General features: G+C 41.8%; 1 protein-coding gene and 1 long non-coding RNA gene across 7 annotated transcripts in view; one reads left to right on the forward strand and one right to left on the reverse strand.

The window, feature by feature from the left end:
• Positions 1-23,337, forward strand: part of ELAPOR1 (endosome-lysosome associated apoptosis and autophagy regulator 1) — a 438,781-nt gene that overhangs the window by 197,449 nt on the left and 217,995 nt on the right. For 5 of the 6 annotated variants that reach the window (XM_056557720.1, XM_056557717.1, XM_056557718.1 and 2 more), the window contains one exon: positions 21,864-21,944. In XM_056557720.1, the coding sequence (XP_056413695.1) occupies positions 21,864-21,944 (81 nt within the window). Of the gene's footprint in view, positions 1-17,240; positions 17,292-21,863; positions 21,945-23,337 lie in introns of those variants that run through there. The other variant, XM_056557722.1, reaches the window with a different exon arrangement.
• Positions 1-23,337, reverse strand: part of LOC130356345 (uncharacterized) — a 122,660-nt gene that overhangs the window by 2,166 nt on the left and 97,157 nt on the right. The window lies entirely within an intron of this gene.

Below are 23,337 nucleotides of genomic sequence, written 5' to 3' on the forward strand. Positions count from 1 at the left end.
CTTTGAAATGTGATCAGTTCTGTGTGTGTGCCCTGCAGTGAATGATGGCTAATTGTCATGATGGGGTAAGTGCATGTAAGAGATCATTTGACAAGGGTGGAGTGGGAGATGGACTAGGCCTCGAGGACAATGTCAGGTAATTGGACAATAGCATAATCGGCATGGTAAACATTGTCATTGGGGTGGGTGCATGACCCATCGACAAAGACTTCTGGAGCATCAGGTATGGGCACTGAGGAGAGGTCTGGCCTGGGTGAGGTAATGTATGCAGGCAGTCATGGTGTGTCTGGCTTTACATCATCATGATTTTTCAGGCCAATTAGTGCGTTGAGTATTGGAGCAGGGCCAGACGTAGGGGAGGCATACACTATTTTCAAGGATGGATTACTGAGTAGAATTACCTCATATCCAGAGAGCCGTTGTGCTGACATGTGTTGTGTATGTAGGCCTTTAAGGAGGGAGATAAGATCATGAGAAGTGAACAAGGTAGTGTCATGTCCTAAAGTGAGGGTGGTGGCTAGTTCAACAATCATAGCACAAGCAGCAAAAGCTTGCAAACATGCCGGCATCCCCTGTACAGAGATGGGCATCACCTTTGAGAAAAAGACACAAGGATGCAGTTTGCCTTCGTAAAACTGTGACAGCACACCCGCCATGGTTTTACAATTGTCTCTTGCATACATGTTTAAAGGCAAATTGTAATCTGGGAGGCCTAGCCCTAGACTTGTCATTAATGCACATTTCAAGTAATCAAAAGCTTTTTACATGCTGGAGGACCATTTGATTATATCTGGTTTGTCCGACAGGGTAGCATCTTCCAAGATTTTGTCATAGTATGAGATGTCATGAATCCACTGCCTGCAGTAGTTTATCATACCCAAAAAAGATTCCATTTCCTTTCAGGTGCGCGGGGTGACCAGGCCCGCCACAGACTGGACCCTAGACTAACTCAGCTCCCTTTTTCCTTTTGTCAGGACAAAACCCAGATATTGAACCTTTTCAGAACTCCACTGTATGTTCTTCTTTGGCACCTTGTGTCCACATTTTCCTAGCCATAGTAACAAACACCATCTTCAAAGCAGGCCTCCTCAGAGAAACTACAAAGTAACAAGTCATCAACATATTGAAGGAGAACAGAACCCTGGGGGGCGTGCCATGATTTTAAAGTGGAATGGAGGACAATGCTTAAAACAGCTGGTGAATCAGCATACCCCTGGGGCATTTTACACCAGGTTAACTGTAGTCCCTCAAAGGAAAAAGCAAAAAGGAGTCTGGTCTCTTTGTCCACTGGGATCGAGAAGAAAGCATTCTTCAGATCGAGGACAGAAAAATTGGTTGCCTGTGCAGGGATTGATGACAACAGTTGGGTGACATCAGGAACTATAGGGGCAGTAGGCACAATTAGTCTGTTGATGGCTCTCAGGTCTTGTACAAAACGGACAGTACCATCGGGTTTGGGGACCGGATTAATTGAAGTGCAGTAGGGAGAGACAGTATGTTCTAAAACTCAAGTTTGTAGGAAATGTTTGATCATCGGGTGGATACCTTTTTGATTTTTTCAGGTGACAAGGGGTACTGTTTTTATTTTTTTTAGTAGACCGGGAGAATGTCTGGTTTGAGTCTTGCCTTGTATGGTGTACAGTCAATGTGTCCCACATCATGGTCTCTATGTGACCAGACAATGGGGTCAACCTCAGGTAGGACCTAGGCCAGGGACATAACAGGATAATGTCCAGCAGGATAGTACCCTGCAGGTGTGATTATGGGTGTGAGGTCAGACGTGAGATGTAACCTGGATGGGGATGCAGTGATATGTAATTTGAGTTTACATATGAGGAATGGAAGATTAAATGGTCACCCTCGGGCCATTGTATATACAGGTTCTATGAACTTACTCAATTTAAAACAGTAGACATATATATACATATATGTATATATAAACACACATACACATCTCCTTCACATCTAATGTGATTTTGTTTTTCAGACGAGGAGGCTGTCATTATCCCTATAGGCCCCACCTTTCTACTCCCACTCCTGTCACTGGTCACCACCCCTTTGAGCCTGGCTCCTCATCTTTCCCTAGTTCTATTCAGACCTCAGTCACCCTTGAACGTCTAGTATCAAATGTGTTACTGACTGTGTTACTTTACATCAAGAGACATACAAGAAACATGTAACAATACAGACATTTACAAACACTTAATGTACAACACACAGGGCCCACATTCTCACCAAGAATGTAAAATAATAAAAGTGTACACAGCTCTCTCAAAAATGTGAAAAATAATCATCTCCAATGCGCATTGTTTATAATCCAGTAAACCATTAGCTTGATTTCAAATGTCTAAAGTAATATTTATCAATTAAATAGTGATCACTTTTTGGCCAAATTTCTTCTTTTGTTACTCCTGTAATACAATTAATTAATTGCATTTCCTGATACATTTCATTTTCCAAGAATCCATTACAACACAAACAGCTTCACAGGGAAAACATTCACTGGTCATATTCTATACACTCCTGATTCATTAATACACCTCACACATTTACAACATACTTTATATCATAAGAACCATCCTATATGACTCCTATATGACTGCATACACAGAGCTTTCCTATAGATCTACCACATCCTCTGCATTCCATAGCACTGAACACTCATCTTCACTTCACTTATTCGAACAGTTTCAGCTCTGCTAATCCTTCATTCCTCACGCTGCTTCACATGCTTTCCCATCAATACCTGAGTCTCTATTCTATTTCTCAGCAATACAATGCATACAGTTATTTGTCTTCTAAAACTACTATAAGTAAAATCACTTAAAGAACATTCTACTTAACCACACAGCTGTTTCTGTGTGGTTAAGTAGGATTAAATGAGGCATTTAATCCTACTTAACCACACAGAAACAGCTTTTGGAATTTCTCATCATACTTTCTGTTCATCCTGCTCAGTTATCAACCCAGGGATTTACTAGTTGGTGCGACTCACACAGGCTACATAAACTTTATATGTCTCTTTAACCTCGGGGGGAGGGAAATCAGATTTGGAGTGAATGGTGCCCATTGTCTGTGATATTTACTAATTATAACTCCTACCGGACCGGCTGTGCTGAACCGTGAAGGCTCCGACAATTCCTGTAAACGGTTAAGGAGAACTTCTACGTCTTTTAGATAAATATCACAGAGGATGGAGGGTTGTTTAAATACTGTCCGTCACTTGCTTTAACCTATCTCTGGGTCATGGTGATGCCTCAAGCTGGAGGGGTGGGGCGTCTTATGGATGTCTTAACCCCTTTAGGACGCAGGGTTTTTCAGTTTTTGCATTTTTGTTTTTTCCTCCTTACCTTTTAAAAATCATAACCCTTTCAATTTTCCAACTAAAAATCCATATTATGGCTTATTTTTTGCGTAACCAATTCTACTTTGCAGTGACATTAGTCATTTTACCCAAAAATCCACGGCAAAATGGAAAAAAAAATTATTGTGCGACAAAATCGAAGAAAAGACGCCATTTTGTAGCTTCTGGGGGCTTCCGATTCTATGCAGTGCATATTTAGCTAAAAATGACACCTTATCATTATTCTGTAGGTCCATACAGTTAAAATGGTACGCTACTTATATAGGTTTCATTTTGTCGTACTTCTGGAAAAAATCATAACTAAATGCAGGAAAATGTATATGTTTAAAAATGTCCTCTTCTGACCCCTATAACTTTTCTATTTTTCCACGTACAGGGGAGTATGAGGGCTCATTTTTTGCGCCGTGATCTGAAGTTTTTATCAGTACCATTTTTGTTTTGATCGGACTATTTGATAACTTTTTATTCATTTTTTTATGGTATAAAAAGTGACCAAAAATAAGCTTTTTTGGACTTTGGATTTTTTTAACGTGTATGCCATTGACCGTGCGGTTTAATTGACGATATATTTTTATAATTCGGACATTTACGCATGCGGCAATACCACATATGTTGATTTTAATTTTTATTTACACTGTTTTATTTTTGGGTTAAATGATCTTTATTAACACTTGAGAAGAAAAAGTTTAGTCTCAAGGGGCGACACGCCTTCTTTACCTTGAGAACTGTGAATTTATGGAACGGTCTACCTCAGGAACTGGTCACAGAAGGAACAATTAACAGCTTTAAAACAGGATTAGATACATTCCTGGAACAAAATAACATTAATGCTTATGAAGAAATATAAAATCCCATCCCTTCCCCAATATCACGCCACACCCCTACCCCTTAATTCCCTGGTTGAACTTGATGGACATATGTCTTTTTTCGACCGTACTAACTATGTAACTTTATTTTTACTTTTTTTTGCAGTATTATAGCTCCCATAGGGACCTATAACACTGCACACACTGATCTTTTACACAGATCACTGGCGTGTATTAACACGCCTGTGATCAGTGTTATCAGGGCTTGACTGCTCCTGCCTGGATCTCAGGCACGGAGCAGTCATTCGCCGATCGGACACCGAGGAGGCAGGTAAGGTCCCTCCCGGTGTCCTGTAAGCTGTTCGGGAGGCCGCGTTTTCACCACAGCTGTCCCGAACAGCCCGACTGAGCAGCCGAGATACTTTCACTTTCGCTTCAGACGCGGCGGTCAGCTTTGATCACCGCATCTGAAGAGTTAATACAGGGCATCACCGCGATCGGTGATGTCCTGTATTAGCCGCGGGTCCCAGACGTTGATGGCCATCGGGACCGACCCGCATATCGTAGCTGGCGGAGGACGTAAATATACGTCCTTCGTCGTTAAAGGGTTAACAACTTACAATAAATGTACAAACCAACTTATCAAATATCACTGAGTCTCTTATACACTTACCACCCGAGAGAGATTCTCAGACAAACAAAGAATCTTAAAACTTCTAAAAAGAGTTTGAAGGGTACAACAAACCAAGGTACTGAACAGAATTGGGTATTTTATAAACACTGTGTTAAGTATATTATATACTATCCTAGGTTCAATTAACCCCAGCGTGTGTCCCTGACACACGACACACTGTGTATCCATGACACACAGGTCACTGTGCATCCCTGATGCACAATACATTTACAGGAACGAGATTGTGGACAGAGCCCTTGGTCCGAGCAAAACAGACAATAGAGTCTATCTTACCTGATTTTTGGGTTGACCTTCTCGATCCCAGACGAGCCCCCAGCTGAAAGGATCTGCTACTCCTCACTATATACCCCTGGCATATAGTGTCTTAGTTCCACCTTGGTTTGTGTAACCTTTCCTGGCGCCAGGAGAGTGTCTCCCTCATAGGAAAAAATTGACAGGCAAAAAGATATGGGGGAAACAGACTCTACTTTATTGCATTGAGCATCAGTATAAAAATGTTTGCATTTGCCAATTAAAATGTAGACACGAGTAAAAGGTGATCTAATTGTTTTGATTTTACATACTTTTTCCCTGGATACATAGCTAGCAAATTAGCAGATAGTTTTAATTCTTACCTTTCAGGTAGCATAGCATATTTTCCCACATTAGGTAGCATAGCATAGTTTCCCCACATTAGGTAGCATAGCATAGCTTCCCCACATTGGGTAGCCCTCCCACATCAGGTAGCACCCCCACATCAGGTAGCTTCCCCACATTAGGTAGCACCCCCACATCAGATAGCACCCCCAAATCAGGTAGCCTCTCTATATTAAGTAGCACCGCCACATTAGATAGCCTCCCCACATAAGGTAGCCTCTCCACATCAGGTAGTTTCCCCACATTAAGTAGCACCGCCACATTAGGTAGCCTCCCCACATCAGATAGCACCCCCACATCAGATAGCACCCCCACATTAAGTAGCACCGCCACATTAGGTAACCTCCCCACATCAGGTAGCCCCCCTACATTAAAGGAGAACTCCAGAACATAAAAATTGTCCCACATAGTGCCGGCAGTAAAAAAATAAAAATAAAGATGTACATACCTCCCCGGTAGCGCTGACCCAGCATGTAAGGGGGTCTGTCGCATTTTCAAAGGATTCTGACTGATTGACTGACTGTAGTCAGTCAATCAGTCAGCGAGCAGCGTACAGTGGCGGGCCCCCAGTGGTCAGTGAGTGACAGTCACTGACAAGCAAAAAAAAAAAAAAAAAACACAGGGCCAGCCAGGCCCCCCTGAAGTTTTGGGCCCCTTACTAGTGTATGGGTTATACCCCCTTGATGGCAGCCCTGGTCAGGAGTGACACTTGCTGTGACCTTTCCTTAACTGCAGGTACTACTATTCCCAACATGGAGCACCCGCTGCTCCATGCTGGGAGCTGCAGTACCTGCATTAATAGACAGATCGCAGCAAGTGTCACTTCTGACACCCGCTGCGATTCTCCTTTATAATGTATAGATGCGGGCGGCCGCTCTTCTATGGTCCCCTGCACTGATGTATATATACACCTATTTATATTTCCCACAGAGAGCTTGATTGGCTGGAACCATCTGGCCAATCACAGCTCTCTGTGGGAAATATGAATAGGTGTATATATACGGGGGACCATAGAAGAGCGGCCGCTCTATACATTATACAGGAGGATCGTAACAGACCCAGGGCGGTCTGCCAATTAGTACAGGTAATACTACTCCCATCATGGAACATCATGTCGGCTACATTTTTATTGCCCTGCCCGCCCACATAAATTGATACCTGTTTAAAAATTTATAAAAGTTTTGTTATAAAAGATACATTTCATTAAATACAATTTTTTCCATAACTACTGTATGTTTTTTTTTTTTTTTTTTTTTTTAATGGTACCCTACAAAATGGCATTTTTCTTGGCGTTTTTGCTCCCCCATAGACTTCTATGGGAGGAAAACGCCACAATTTCGTGCAAAAAACGCCAAACTAGGTTTTGTCGGGCGTTTTGGAAAACCAGACTCTGAGCCCAAAATAGCTGAAAAATGCGAAAAGGATAAAAAAAATTTTACTATTGACTTGCAGCTAACATCTGGACGCTGTGTTTTTTCGCCGAACAAAAGCTGTGCAGGAAAATTGGAGTTTTTTTACAGTCTTTTTGCAAAAAAATTCTCAGTGGAATTCCAGCCTTAGAAATATAACCATATCCACCAAACAGGTGTTTGATTTTGAAACAGTGGGTCGTAAAAATGAAAAATGTAATTTTTTACACTAAAATGCTGGTATAGTAAAAGGGTAGTAAAATGAGAAAAATACCGCAAAAAGGTGTTACCCAATTTTTTATGAACATAGAAATACCCCACATTGGGACGTAAAGTGCTGAGGGCACCATGCACATCTCAGGATTAAAGTGGTGATTAAAACCTGCAATGGATGATAGTCAGCAGGTTCTGACATAAAATCTAAAAAAAAACAAAAAACACCCCTGTCACTTGACTCAAATTTTGAAACTACGCCCCTCAAAGAGTGTAACAAAGTGTATAGTCAGCATTTAGACCACACGGGTGTTTGGAACAGTGGGCCATCAATTGCAAAATTACATTTTTTACACTAAAATGTTGGTTGTAACCCCAAATTACATTTTTTATTTTTATAAATGGAAAAAAGAGAAAAATCCCCCAAAATTTGTATTGAAATTTCTCCTGACTATGGAAATACCTTATGTGACCTTTACCCCTTAAGGACCCAGCCATTTTTTGCACATATGACCACTGTCACTTTAAGCATTAATAACTCTGGGATGCTTTTACTTTTCATTCTGATTCCGAGATTGTTTTTTCGTGACATATTCTTCTTCATGTTAGTGGTAAATTTTTGTTGATACTTGCATCATTTCATGGTGGAAAATTCTAAAATTTGATGAAAAAATTGAAAATTTAGCATTTTTCTAACTTTGAAGCTCTCTGCTTGTAAGGAAAACAGACATTCCAAATACATTATATATTGATTCACAAATACAATATGTCTACTTTATATTTTCATCATAAAGTTGACATGGTTTTACTTTTGGAAAACATCAGAGGGCTTCAAAGTTCAGGAGCACTTTTCCAATTTTTCACAAAATTTTCTAAATCGGAATTTTTCAGGGACCAGTTCAGTTTTGAAGTGGATTTGAATGGCCTTCATATTAGAAATACCCCACAAATGACCCCATTATAAAAACTGCACCCCCCAAAGTACTCAAAATGACATTCAGTAAGTGTGTTTACTCCTATTCCTGTGAAATACCTAAAGGGTTAAGTGAAGGAGAAAATTCAAAATCTTCATTTTTTACACTCGCGTGTTCTTGTAAACCCAGTTTTTGAATTTTTACAAGTAGTAATAGGAGAAAAAGTCCCCCAAAATTTGTAACCCAATTTCTCTCGAGTAAGGAAATACCTCATATGTGTATGTCAAGTGTTCGGCAGGCACAGTAGAGGGCTCAGAAGGGAAGGAGCAACAATGGGATTTTGGAGAGTGAATTTTTCTGAAATGGTTTTTGGGGGGCATGTCACATTTAGGAAGTCCCTATGGTGCCAGAACAGCAGAAAACCCCAACATGGCATAACATTTTGGAAACTGCACCCCTCAAGGCACATAAAAAGGGGTCCAGTGAGCCTTAACACCCCACAAGGTGTTTGACGACTTTTTGTTAAATTCGGATGTGTAAATGAAAAAAAAAATTCACTAAAGTGCAGTTTTTTCCCAAATTTACAATTTTTACAAAGGGTAGTGGGAGAAAATGCCCCCCAAAATTTGTAACCCCATCTCTTATGAGTATGGAAATACCCCATGTTAAGACATAAAATGCTCTGGGGGCGAACTACAATGCTTAGAAGAAAGAGAGTCACATTTGGCTTTTGGAAAGCAAATTTTGCTGAAATGGTTTTTGGGGGCATGTCGCATTTAGGAAGCCCCTGTGGTGCCAGAACAGCAAAAAAAAATAAAACACATGGCATGCTATTTTGGAAATTACACCCCTTAAGGAACGTAACAAGGGGTACAGTGAGCCTGAACACCCCACAGGTGTTTGGCGACTTTTTGTTAAAGTTGGATGTGTAAATGAAAAAAGAAAACATTTTCACAAAAATGCAGTTTTTCCCCCAAATTTTACATTTTTACAAGGGGTAATAGAAGAAAATGACCCCCAAAATTTGTAACCCCATGTGTGGACGTCAAGTGCTCTGCTGGCGAACTACAATGCTCCGAAGAGGAGGAGCGCCATTGAGCTTTTGGAGAGAGAATTTGTTTGGAATGGAAGTCAGGGGCCATGTGCATTTACAAAGCCCCCGTGGTACCAGAACAGTGGAACCCCCACATGTGACCCCATTTTGGAAACTATACCCCTCACAGAATTTAATAAGGGGTGCAGTGAGTATTTACACCCCACTGGTGTTTGACAGATCTTTGGAACAGTGGGCTGTGCAAATTAAAAATTACATTTTTCATTTTCACGGACCACTGTTCCAAAAATCTGTCAGACACTTGTGGGGCGTAAATTCTCACTGTACCCCTTATAACATTAGGTGAGGGGTGTAATTTCTAAAATGGGGTCACATGTGGGGGGGGGTCCATTGTTCTGGCACTATGGGGGCTTTGTAAACACACGTGGCCTTCAATTCTGGACAAATTTTATTTTCAAAATCCCAATGGCGCTACTTCTCTTCTCTGAGCATTGTAGGTTGCCCGCAGAGCACTTTACATCCACATATGGGGTATTTTCTTACTCAGAAGAAATGGGGTTACAAATTTTGGGAGCCTTTTTTTCCCTATTTTTCCCTTGTGAAAATGAAATATTTAGGGTAACACCAGCATTTTAGTGAATTTTTTTTTTTTTTCGTTTTCCCATCCAACTTTAATGAAAATTCTTCAAACACCTGTGGGATGTTAAGGCTCACTATACCCCTTGTTACATTCCATGAGGGGTGTAGTTTACAAAATGGTGTCACATGTGGGTATTTATTTTTTTGCGTTTATGTCAGAACCGCTGTAAAATCAGCCACCCCTGTGCAAATCACCAATTTAGGACTCAAATGTACATGGCACGCTCTCACTCCTGAGCCTTGTTATGCGCCCGCAGAGCATTTTACGTCCACATATGGGGTATTTCTGTACTCAGGAGAAATTGCGTTACAAATTTTGGGGGTCTTTTTTGCTTTTACCTCTTGTGAAAATAGAAAGTATGGGGCAACATCAGCATATTAGTGTAAATTTTTTTATTTTTTTACACTAACAGGCTGGTGTAGCCTCCAACTTTTCCTATTCATAAGGGGTAAAAGGAGAAAAAGCCCCCCAAAATTTATAGTGGAATTTCTCCCGGGTACGGAAATACCCCATATGTGGCCCTAAACTGAAGTGAGCATTTGAGGACTATATTGCATATTGCATAGGTGTGAACATGGGGGTATTCTACGCCAGTGATTCCCAAACAGGGTGCCTCCAGCTGTTTCTAAACTCCCAGCATGCCCCGACAGTCAGTGGCTGTCCAGAAATGCTGGGAGTTGTTGTTTTGCAAAAGCTGGAGGCTCCGTTTTGGAAACACTGCCGTACAATACGTTTTTCATTTTTATTGGGGGGGATTTTGGGGGTTTTTGTGTTAGTGTAGTGTTTTTAGGGTACATTCGCACTGGTGGGTTACGGTGAGTCTCCCCCTAGGAGTTTGCGCTGCGGCCAAAAACTTGCCACAGCGAGAACTTGAAGCAGAAAACTCACTGTAAACTCACCCGTGTGAATGTACCCTGTATATTCATATATGGGGGGGGGGGGAACCTCCAGCTGTTTCAAAACTACAACTCCCAGCATGTACTGACAGACCGTGCATGCTGGGAGTTGTAGTTTTGCAACAGCTGGAGGCACACTGGTTGGAAAACCTTCAGTTAGGTTCTATTATCTAACTCAGTATTTTCCAACCAGTGTGCCTCCAGCTGTTGCAAAACTACAACTCCCAGCATGTACTTATCGCCGAAGGGCATGTTGGGAGATGTAGTTATGCAACAGCTGGAGGAACGCAACTACAACTCCCAGCATGCCGAGACAGCTGTTTGTGCATACTGGGATTTGCAGTTTTGCAACATCTGGAGGGCTACAGTTTAGAGACCACTGCACAGTGATCTCCAAATTGTGGCCCTCCAGATGTTGCAAAACTACAAATCCCAGCATGCCCAGACAGCAAACTGCTGTGTGGGCATGCTGGGAATTGTAGTTTTGCAAGATCTAGAGGGCCACAGTTTGGAGATCACTGTGCAGTGGTCTCTAAACTGTAGCCCTCCAGCTGTTGCAAAACTACAAATCCCAGCATGCCCACACAGCAACAGCTGTCTGGGCATGCTGGGAGTTGTAGTTTTGCTACATCTGGAGGGCTACAGTTTAGAGACTAGTGTTGGGCGAGAATATTCGCAATGCGAATATTTATCGTGAATATCGCAAATTTGTGAATATTGCGAATATAGCGCCATATATGCGCAAATATGAATATTTGCTTTTTTTCCCCACAGTACACTTCACAGTGATCATCCCTCCCTGCTTCCAGCTTGTGGTGTAAACAAGGCTTCAATACTAGTTACTTAGTCAGACTGGCAGGCGCCCGAAAATTTGCATATGCGAATATTGCTACTTCCCTTCTTTTAGCTTGTGGGACAATGAAAATGATCATGTTCTCTGAAGATTACTCGATATTGCGCATGCAAATTTTATGGTGGATATAAAAAAAAAAGGCTGCGAATATTGTGAATATGCGAATTTTGCGAATATATGACAAATATTCGTCCATATATTCGCGAAATATTGCAAATTCGAATATGGCCTATGCTGCTCAACACTATTAGAGACCACTGTATAGTGGTCTCAAACTGTAGACCTCCAGATGTTGCTAGGCAACTCACCCGATTCCGTAGGATCCAGGGAGTCGAACGCCATCCGCTTCTTCCGAAGATCCCCACCACCGATCGCTGCCTGCTGCTGCCGCTGATGGGTAAGTGGACTTTGCCGCCGGTCCCTGTCGGTTTTCCCGTTCTGCCCTGCCTATTGTGGGTGGGCAGAACTGGGAAACCGAAAGTTAACCCTCCCGCCCCTGATCTGCTATTGGTCATCGCTCCTTGACGACCAATAGCAGGGATAGGAGGGGTGGCACTCCTACCACCTCGCTCCTATCCCTTCAGGGGGATTGTGGGTGTCTTGGACAACCGCGATCCCCCTTATATTCCGGATCACCATAGACCCGTAATGACCGGAATCGGCGCAAATCGTCTGATGACCCCCTGGGCATTGGGCATCGATATCAGCAGTTACCCCGGTCCGGTCCCCGCCTGGTGCGCGGCAGGGACTGAAATTCCCACGGGCGTACAGGTACGCCCTGGGTCCTTAAGTACCAGGGAGCGATGGCGCATCTGTACGCCCTCGGTCCCTATGTAGTTAAATTGTTTCTTGGAAGTATGACAGGCCTCAAATAAGAACAATGCTCTTTCTAATGAGCTCTATGTTTCTTACGGACATATCAGTAGCTGCCTGTGACATACATTCAGAGGGAAAAAAAGGAACCCTCATAGGACCCCATTACAGAAAATACTGCCCCCGTGGAATGTGTGTAAGGGTGAAGTGGACATTTTGACCACAAGGGTGTTTCATACATTTTTTTTTTTCCAGGAATGGATGTAATGCAGTGGGTAAACATTGAAAATTGAAAAAATTAAACATTTTCCTACTGATATGCCATCTCGGTATACAGTATGATTTTGAACTCCGATCATGCCAAAAGTAAAACATGTGCCCACCCCAAACCTTATGCTCTGCTTCATCATCCTAGGAACATTTTATGTGTGACTTCATACCAGGGCTGGTGCAAGGATTTTTGCCACCTTAGGCAAAAGCTAATTTTGCCGCCCCTTGACCCCACCCATTGGCTCCGCCCTTTCACACGCCCCACCTTACTACTGGGATGACACAATGTAACAAACCTCCTCCTCTTGTAATTACTATACTACAGGGTTTACACACCGTAACAAACCCCCTCCCCATGTAATTACCTTTCAACTAGGGTGACACACTGTAACAAACCCCCTCCCCATATAATCACCTTACTACTGGGATGACACACTGTAACAAACCCCCTCCTCATGTAATCACCCTACTATTGGGGTAACACACTGTAACAAACCCCCTCCTTATTTAATCACCTTACTACCGGGGTGACACACTGTAACAAACCCCCTCCTTATTTAATCACCTTACTACCGGGGTGACACACTGTAACAAACCCCATCCTTATTTAATCACCTTACTACCGGGGTGACACACTGTAACAAACCCCATCCTTATTTAATCACCTTACTACTGGGGTGACACACTGTAACAAACCCCCTCCTTATTTAATCACCTTACTACCGGGGTGACACACTGTAACAAACCCCCTCCTTATTTAATCACCTTACTACTGGGGTGACACACTGTAACAAACCACCTCCTTATGTAATTACTTTACTACTGGGGTGACACTGAGGTGCAGATTTCTTTACACAGAACTGAACAGTAGTGAATGTGCAGATAACATGTGACCTCAACTCCAGCTCATCCCCGCCTACTCCACAGCATCACCAAAGGTCCTTCAACCACCATCTCTCCTAACCTGCACAGTTAAGCTCCGCCCCTAACATGTAACTGGTCACATGATGGCAACATCATCAAAGGTCCATTACCTTTAGCATCTAGCCGGCCGGTTTGGGGAGGAGGTGGAGGGAGCGGTAAGCATTATTCTAGGCTCCATCCTGCATGACTTGAGCCCCTGATAATCTTTGAGGAGCGTGCAGTGGCTGTGCTGTGTTGGCTTCTTTATCCGGCTGTCATCACTTCACATAGAAATATAGAATGTGTCAGCAGATAAGAGGCATTTGGTCCATCTACTGTTCCCAATATTCTGAATACTTATGAATCGTCCTTGTCCTTACCATGTATGAAGGATAGCCTTATACAGTGGGGCAAAAAGGTATTTAGTCAGAAACCAATTGTACAAGTTCTCTCACTTAAAAAGATGAGGCCTGTAATTTTCATCATAGGTATACCTCAACTATGAGAGACATAATGAGAAAAAAAATCCAGGTTTTATCCTACTGAGCGCCGGAGCCAGGACAGGACATAGGATGCTTTTACTTTTCATTCTGATTCCAAGATTGTTTTTTCGTGACATATTCTACTTTGTTATTGGTAAATTTTCGTCGATACCTTCATCATTTCTTGGTGAAAAATTCCAAAATGTCCCAAAAAATTGAAAATGTAGCATTTTTTTAAGTTTGAAACTCTCTGCATATAAGGAAAATGGACATCCCAAATAAACTATATATTGATTCACATATACAATATATCTACTTTTATATTTGCATCATAAAGTTGACATGTTTTTACTTTTGGAAGACATCAGAGGGCTCCAAAGTTCAGCAGCAATTTTCCAATTTTTCACAGTTTTCAAAATCGGAATTTTTCAGGGACCAGTTCAGTTTTGAAGTGGATTTGAACGGCCTTCATGTTAGAAAAACCCCATAAATTGCCCCATTATAAAAACTGCGCCCCTCAAAGTATTCAAAATGACATTCAGAAAATGTGTTAACCCTTTAGGTGTTTCACAGGAATAGTAGCAAATTGAAGGAGAAATTGCTTGGGGGGCATGTCGCATTTAGGAAGCCCCTATGATGCCAGGACAGCAAAAAAAAAACAAAAAAAAACACATGGCATACTATTTTGGAAACTACACCCCTCAAGGAACGTAACAAGGGGTGGGGTACAGTGAGCCTTAACACCCCACAGGTGTTTAACGACTTTTTGTTAAAATCGGATGTGTAAATGAGAAAAAAAATTTCACTAAAATGCAGTTTTTCACCCCAAATTTTTAGAGAAAATGCCACCCAACACTTGTAACCCCATTTCTTCTGAGAATTTGGCTGGAATTCAAGTTGGGGGTCCATGTGCGTTTAAAAAGCCCCCATGGTGCCAAAACAGTGGACCCCCTCCACATGTGACCCTATTTCGGAAACTACACCCCTCACAGAATGTAACAATGGGTGCAGTGAGAATTTACACCCCACTGACGTTTCATTTTTCATGGATCACTGTTCCAAAAATCTGTCAGACACCAGTGGGACGTAAATGCTCACTGCACCCTTTATTACATTCCGTGAAGAGTGTCGCTCCTTCTCTTCTGAGCCCTGTAGTGCGTGAGCAGAGCACTTTATGTCCACACATGGGGTATTTATATACTCAGAAGAAATGGGGGGGCTTTTTTTCCTATTACCCCTTGTGAAAATGAAAAATTTGGGATAACACCAGCATTTTTGTGAAATAATAAACATAATTTTCAAGTCCAACTTAAACGAAAATTCCTGTGGGGTGTTAAGGCTCACTATAGTGTAGTTTTCAAAATGTGGTCACATGTTTTTTTTTTTTTTTTTTGCGTTTGTCAGAACCGCTGTGCAAATCCCCTCAAATGTACATGCCGCTCTCACTCCTGAGCTTTGTTGTGCCCCCGCAGAGCATTTTACATCCACATATGGGGTAATTCCGTACTCAGGAGAAATTGCGTTACAAATTTTGGGGGTCTTTTTTTCCTTTTACCTCTTGTGAAAATGAAAAGTATGGGGCAACAATAGGATGTTAGTGTAAAAAATGTAATTTTATTATAATAACATGCTGGAGTAGCCCCCAACTTTACCTTTTCATAAGGGATGAAAGGAGAAAATACTCCATATGTGACCCTAAACTGTTGCCTTGAAATACGACAGGGCTTCAAAGTGAGAGAGCGCCATGCGCATTTGAGACCTATATTATGGATTTGCATATGGGTGGACATAGGGGTATTCTACGTCAGTGATTCCCAAACAGAGTGCCTCCAGCTGTTGCAAAACTCCCAGCTTGCCTGGACAATCAATGGCTGTCCGGCAATACTGGGTTGTTTTGTAACGCAACAGCTGGAGGCTCCGTTTTGGAAACGCTGCCGTACCAGACGTTTTCATTTTTATTGGGGGGGGGGGGGGGGGGGGGGGTTGTGGACTGTGTAGGGGGTATGTGTATAAGTAGTGTTTTTTTCCTTTTATTATTTGTTATTGTAGTGTAGTGGTTTTAGGGTAGATTCACACAGGCAGGGGGTTCACAGCGAGTTTTCCGCTGGGAGTTAGAGCTTCACTGGAAAATTTTCTGCATCTCAAACTTGCAGCGAGAAACTCCCTGTAAACCCCTGCTTGTTTAAATGTACCCTGTACATTCAAATGGGGGGGGGGGGGGGGGGCAAACCTCCAGCTATTGCAAAACTACAACTCCCAGCATGCCCTTTGGCTGTCCGTGCATGCTGGGGGTTGTAGTTATGCAACAGCTGGAGGCACACTGGTTGCAAAACACTGAGTTTGTTACTTAAAGGGGTACTCCAGTGAAAACCTTTTTTCTTTTAAATCAACTGGTGGCAGAAAGTTAAACATATTTGGAAATTACTTCTATTAAGAAATCTTAATCTCTCTAGTACTTATTAGCTGCTGAATGCTACAGAGGAAATTCCTTTCTTTTTGGAACACTGATGACATCACGAGCACAGTGCTGACATCTCTGTCCAATTTGCTCTGTAGCAAGAATTTGCTCTGTAGTATTCAGCAGCTAATACGTACAGGAAGGATTAAGATTTTTTAATAGAAGTAATTTACAAATATGTTTAACTTTCTGCCACCAGTTGATTTAAAAGAAAAAAGGTTTTCACCGGAGTACCCCTTTAACTCGGTGTTTTACAACCAGTGTGCCTCTAGCAGTTGCAAAACTACAACTCCCAGCATGTATGGTCTGTCAATGCATGCAGGGAGTTGTAGTTTACAACAGCTGGAGGCACACTGGTTGCAAAACATTGAAATAGGTATCAAACCCTGTGTTTTTCAACCAGTGTGCCTTCAGCTGTTGCATAAATTACAACTCTTAGCATGCAGTGACAACCGAGGGCATGCTGAGCGTTGTAGTTTAGGAACAGCTGGAGGTACACTACTACAGCTCCCAGCATGCCTTTGGCTGTCCCTGCATGGTGGGAGTTGTAGATATGCAACAGCTGGGGGCACAATTTTTCATAACTACAACTCCCAGCATGCCCAGACAGCCAAAGGGCATGCTGGGAGTTGCAGTTGTGCCTCCAGCTGTTGCAAAACTACAACTCCCAGCATGCCCTTTGGCTGTGCATGCTAGGAGTTGTTGCTAGGCAACAGCAGGAGGCAAACAGCGCTTACCTCCTGCTGGTAGATCCCTCCGCCGAAGACCGCCGGGACCGCCGCCGCTGGGGACCGCCGCAGCTCGGGACTGCCGCCACACCGGAGTCTCACCACACCCCCCTCCACCGCCGATGCTTGCCTATTGCAGATTCAGTCTTCCCAGCTTGGTACAGGTCTACAATTTTGTTTCTGTTGTCCTTCTTTGCTCTTGGCCATAGTGGAGTTTGGAGTGTGACTGTTTGAGGTTGTGGACAGGTGCCATTAATACAGGTGCAGCTGTCATACCCCCTCCCATTGGCCTGCATTGAGGTGGGTGGAGCATGTCACGCGGGGCGGAGCCTTGACATCACAACGCTCCCGCCCCTTGATCGACAGTAATCAGACCTGGAGCGAACACGCTCCAGGGACTGATTTTAAACGGGGTGCGGCATGCAAGATCACGGGGGTCCCCAGCGGCGGGACCCCCGTGATCAGCCATTTTTCCCCCTATCCTTTGGATAGGGGATAAGATGTCTAAGTGCCGGAGTACCCCTTTAAGCCTTATACCTATCCCATGCATGCTTAAACTCCTTCACTGTATTTGCAGCTACCACTTCTGCAGGAAGGCTATTCCATGCATCCACTACTCTCTCAGTAAAGTAATACTTCCTGATATTACTTTTAAACCTTTGCCATTCTAATTTAAAACTCTGTCCTCTTGTGGTAGTTTTTATTCTTTTAAATATACTCTCCTCCTTTATCATGTTGATTCCCTTTTATGTATATAAAAGTTTCTATCATATCCCCTCTCTCGTCTTTTTTCAAGCTATACATGTTAAGGTCCTTTAACCTTTCCTGATAAGTTTTATCCTGCAATCCATGGACTAGTTTAGTAGCTCTTCTCTGAACTCTCTCCAAAATATCTGTATCCTTCTGGAGATACGGCCTCCAGTAGTGTGCACAATACTCCAAGTGAGGTCTCACCAGTGTTCTGTACAGTGGCATGAGCACTTCTCTCTTTCTACTGCTATTACCTCTCCTTATACATCCAAGCATTCTGCTAGTGTTTCCTGCTGCTCTATGACATTGTCTTCCTACCTCTAAGTCTTCTGAGATAATGACTCCTAAATCCCTTTTTTCAGCTACTGAGGTTAGGACTGTATCACATAGCCTATACTATTTTAGCCTAGCCTATTTTGTGCCCCAGGTGCATTATCTTGCACTTATCCACATTAAATTTTAGTTGCCAGAGTTTTGACCATTCCTCTAGTTTACCCAAATCATTTTCCATTTGGCTAATCCCTCCAGGAATATCAACCCTGTTACAAATCTTTGTGTCATCGGCATCACATACACATTAATTAGCATCACATACACAGTAATAATTACTGTCTATGTGATAATTATTACTGTGTACTGTATGTGATGTGACTGTTCTGCACTCCTGATGGCCGGATAGAGCAGCCAGTTCATCAAGGGGGCACTCTAAGCAGCAACCTATTTTGCCTCTGGCCAGAGGAGGCCCTGCCCTAAACTGACTGTGCTTGGGGGAGAGAGCACTGTGAGTATTTGAAGCCTAACTTGGCAATTGACATATCAGTAGCTGACAGTTGCAGAAATAAAAAGAAAATAAAAACGGTAACACCCAAAACTCTAACTCCACAGGTGTTACATAAATTTTTGTGGGTAAGAAAAGAAAATTGCAATTTTCCTACCAACATACCGTGTACCCAGTATGTTCATCCAAGCACATTTCAACGTAAAATATGTGCCCCCCCCCCCACAAATTATGGTCTGCTTCAACATTCTTAAAAATGTTTTAATTTTAAACTGCGGCCAGGATATATGACAGGGCTCAGGGGAGAGAGCACTATGCGTGTTTGAGGCCTAACTTTGAAACCCGCATGCAAGTGACCCGGTGACCTATTTTTATGAATTATACCCCGAAAGGTGTAATCAGGGGTATTCTATAAAGGAGTGGTTTGGGTTTTTGGGGGTTTCTAATTTTGGAGAAAATGTACAGTGGACAGGTACATTGGGGTAAAAATAAAGAGAAATAAAAGTTGGGTTAAGAAATAATAAATATAGAACTTTATAGCTGTATGGCACACCCTGAAGCAATCTTCAATGCAGAGGCCTGGATTATCAGGGCAGATGTAACACTGATAAGTGGTGTCCCTGTTTCTTCCTCTCTTGCAACACATGCAGCATTTTTAACACATTTCATTATATGATTGATCTGAGAGATCAACTTCTCCCATATGTGGTGAGCAGAGGTCTAGCATGAAGGCTGTTAAAGGGGTTCTCTGGTGGAGATTTTTTTTTTTATAATCAACTGGTGTCAGAAAGTTAAACAGATTTGTAATTTACTTCTATTAAAAAATCTTAATCCTTCCAGTACTTATCAGCTGCTATATGCTCCAGAGGAAGTTGAGTTGTTCTTTTCTGTCTGACCACAGTGCTCTCTGCTGACACATCTGTCCATTTAAGGAACTGTCCGGAGGAGGGGAGGTTTGCCATGGGGATTTGCTCCTACTCTGGACAGTTTCTGACACGGACAGAGGTGTCAGCAGAGAGCACTGTGGTCAGACAGAAAAGAAATAAAAAAACAAAAGAACTTCCTCTGTAGTATACAGTAGCTGATAAGTACTGGATGGATGAATATTTTTTAATATAAGTAATTTACAAATCTGTTTTAACTTTCTAGAACATGTTGATTTGAAAACAAAAATGTTTTCCACCGGAGTACCCTTTTAAACTGATTTGGACGCTTGGCTGGCATGTTGCCAGGTTTGCGATCCCAGAAGTAGGGTTCTAGTTAGTATGTGTCACTGATAATGAGGGTTGTAGTGTCTAGTGGCTGAAATGTAACAACCCAGTAGTTAACTGACAGTTCCCCACTAACCACTACTTCAAATAAAGCAACTATCCATTACAAGTCTTGTACTTGTGATCCACGTGGCGGTACTGCATGGTAAATGACGTTCGCAAATTGTCGCACAGCATGTTCTGGCAAATTCTAATTCACAGATAGCAGTTTACAGTATGAACAGTCTTTTAATCCTCAGTAATAATACCACACAATAAGCACATTCTGAATTCACACATCGGGGGTCTTTTGAAGAAAAAAGGCACACAACCATATCCTGTTAGTACATGCCAAACGATGTGTGGGAAGATGGGGTCTGGCATATAGGCTGTAAAATGGATTTGGACACTTGGCTGACAGGTTTTCAGGTTTGTGATGCCAGAAGTAGGGTTGTAGTTAGTATGTGTGACTGATGAGGTGGGTTGTAGTATCTAGTTACTGTAGTGTAACAACCTTGTTATTAACTGAAAGTTTCCACTAACTACTACTTCAAATAAAGCGGCTTTCCATATCAAAGCCTTGGGAATAAATGCTTAAAAGCCAGGATTTATGGATACTAGCTTGTTCTTTTCTGATGTTGCAGATCCAATATACGGTAGCTATACACAGTGATTATGATACAACGGGGAATATCACACTTGTTAGATAGGTTAGGTAGAGAGAGCTCATAGTATGTCACTGTCACAGTTCTTAAAGCGTACCTGTCACCAAATAAAACTTAATTATGTGATTCAGTTTTTCCAGTTTATGTCTGGGTAGTTAAAAAAACAGCCTAATTGTAACATGGCGCCTTACCTATTTGTCTTCGTGATTTCTGCAGCTTTTGTTTTATGTATGGTGGTTTATAACAGCCCTAACCTATATTTTCCCATAGTGTGGGCTTCAGGCAGGGCTTTACATATCCTCACTCTTTTCTGTTTCTTACAAACTATAGAACTTAACCTCCATGTCATAATTATTGTCCAGCCATATCTGTTATTCCCACAATGTCATATTTTTCCTCAGATTTTACGAAGTCCAGCTCATTAATTTAAAGGTCAGGCTCCTTACATTCTTTGTCTACACTCCTTTAACTTTTTAGCTATCTACTCCTCATGCATAGCTACAGACTCACCCATTTAGATACAGCCCATCCATATCATAGAACTTGTAGACAACAGTTCTCTGTAAACCAAAACCCTTCCTGTATGTATGTTGATCTTATTGGAGTGAGGAGCTGATGTTTCAACCAACACCTTCTTTGGATATTGAAGACTTGTTTATGGATCCCATTAGCATGAGGAGCTCATGCTGTTGCTAGCCCTTTCATGGAAAGGTCATTGCCCAAAGACTTACATGTGGTTAGGTGAGTTGCCAGTGCTTTCTTAGGATACTAAAAACCGCATCACTTAAGGGGACATTGCTACATTGGATCTGGAAGTTTCTTCTGAGGCCAGTACCCCTAAATGAATATTAACAGGCATAACATGTAGCTTATGGGCCACAATGCAAAATCTGTAATTGGGCCCATGTCTACCATGTGCCATTAATACTACTGGTGTTTTCTTATGGGACGACTGCTACCTCTGCACCCGCTATAGTTACGCCCTGGATGTTAATGATAAGGAGGTGAACTACTTTGTTGCCCCTTGTTGGAAGCTTAGCTGCCCCTTGTTTTTTGTGGCACTAAGGGGGATCTACACATTATTTGGCAGGCAACTTTAATGATATGACTGATTTGATTTATGTATTTTTACTAGATTGTCAATAAGGAATGATTTGAAAATGTGATACTTTTTTTTAAAATGAAAATGTAAAACGTATCGGAACTTGTGACACAATAGCCTCATTGCTAAAAGATGCATCAGGGTTGAGTTGTGTTTTTAACCTTTTTACACAATTTTTTTTTCAGGTTCAAAATAACCAGTGCCAGCCAAGGGAGGAGAATTTAAGATGGATGAAAACCACTGAAAGCGGATGGGGTTATCATCAAGTAATGAATATTTCCTGCAGTTTTCTGTCTTCTGTTTGCACATATTTAGGCAGTGGCATACATAGAACAAAGGGGGCCCATAGCAACTGTTAAAATTGGCCTCTTATTATGGTGTCTGATTTTGCTTCCTAGGTGTTTATACCCCTTGCTTTTCAGGACCCTTAGTTCAATACCCCCATCCCTTTATTAACCAACAATGCAGAGGAGAGGAGCCCTGTGGGAGGAATTTATTAATTTTGTATTAATTACACCAGAAAACTGGTGTATAAAAGTCTTTTTGTGCAACGCTCATTTTTATTTGCACAAAAACACAGGAAAAGTTGTAAGTCTTTGCACAAATAAGCAATTGCTCAAAGGTCTGCAACATTTTTTTCTAAAACCTATGCAAAAAAAAGCCCACATTTTTTCCCATTCAAAAGCATGAGCAGTCTCTAGGGAAACCTGTGACATCACTAGGCATGTCATAGGGATTCCATGTACAGAGAAGATGCTCTCATCATCCTTCCTATATACAGATCATTGATAAAAGTAATATAATGGGCTTTTTACCAGTGATCTGTATAGATGGACAGGAAGGAACAAAAAAAATGTTACCAGCTAACTTGTTCCCCCTTTGTAAAGAAAAAAGTAATTATAGTATTATGTCCAATAAATATTACAGTACTAGTAGTAGGGACCAGGGATCTGATAATGTTCTAATATTATAAAAAAAATTACTTTTACAAACGGCGAAATCAGATCATTCCCTAATGCAAGATCTATTCAACATGGAGAAGCAACAAGAAAACTGTCTCACCCTGGTCTCGCTGCCAGATATCTATCAATCTCTCTTCTTCTAATAAACGTTCAAATGGTACCATTTTACATTCGAGGGGGGGGGGGGGGGGGAGTTGGCGAGTTGATTCAAGAAACATCTATCCAAAAATAATATTCATAATGTAATTAAAGGCTCCAATCAGGAGTAGTGGAATATCTGGATGGAGCAGAGCGATGGATACCACTTTACAGATAATTGATGAAACATAAGATGGAGTATACATATTAATTATTAAAATTTCAACTGTACAGACAGTAAATAAAACACAAATATTTATTCCCTGATTGTCCACATACTTCCTCAAAAGTTGAAATGGAACTTTACTATGTACAAGGATACTTATGCTCCTTGAATAATTGGTGAAGGTGGCATGATATGTGGCCTGTATCCATGGTGTCTGGAGAGCATGACGATGGACAGTGGTTATATGGGTCACTTGGGTTCCAGTAACAATATGCAAAAAAAGGAAGCAGACAAAAGCGCAGCAATGTGCCGTTATTCTGGAGGTGTGCTCACCTTGTGGTGTTGTACTGAGAGCACAATACCTAATGTAGCTTGTATAGGTCCCACTGTCAG

Source organism: Hyla sarda, chromosome 2, assembly GCF_029499605.1.
Source record: "Hyla sarda isolate aHylSar1 chromosome 2, aHylSar1.hap1, whole genome shotgun sequence".
Taxonomy (NCBI): Eukaryota; Metazoa; Chordata; class Amphibia; order Anura; family Hylidae; genus Hyla; species Hyla sarda.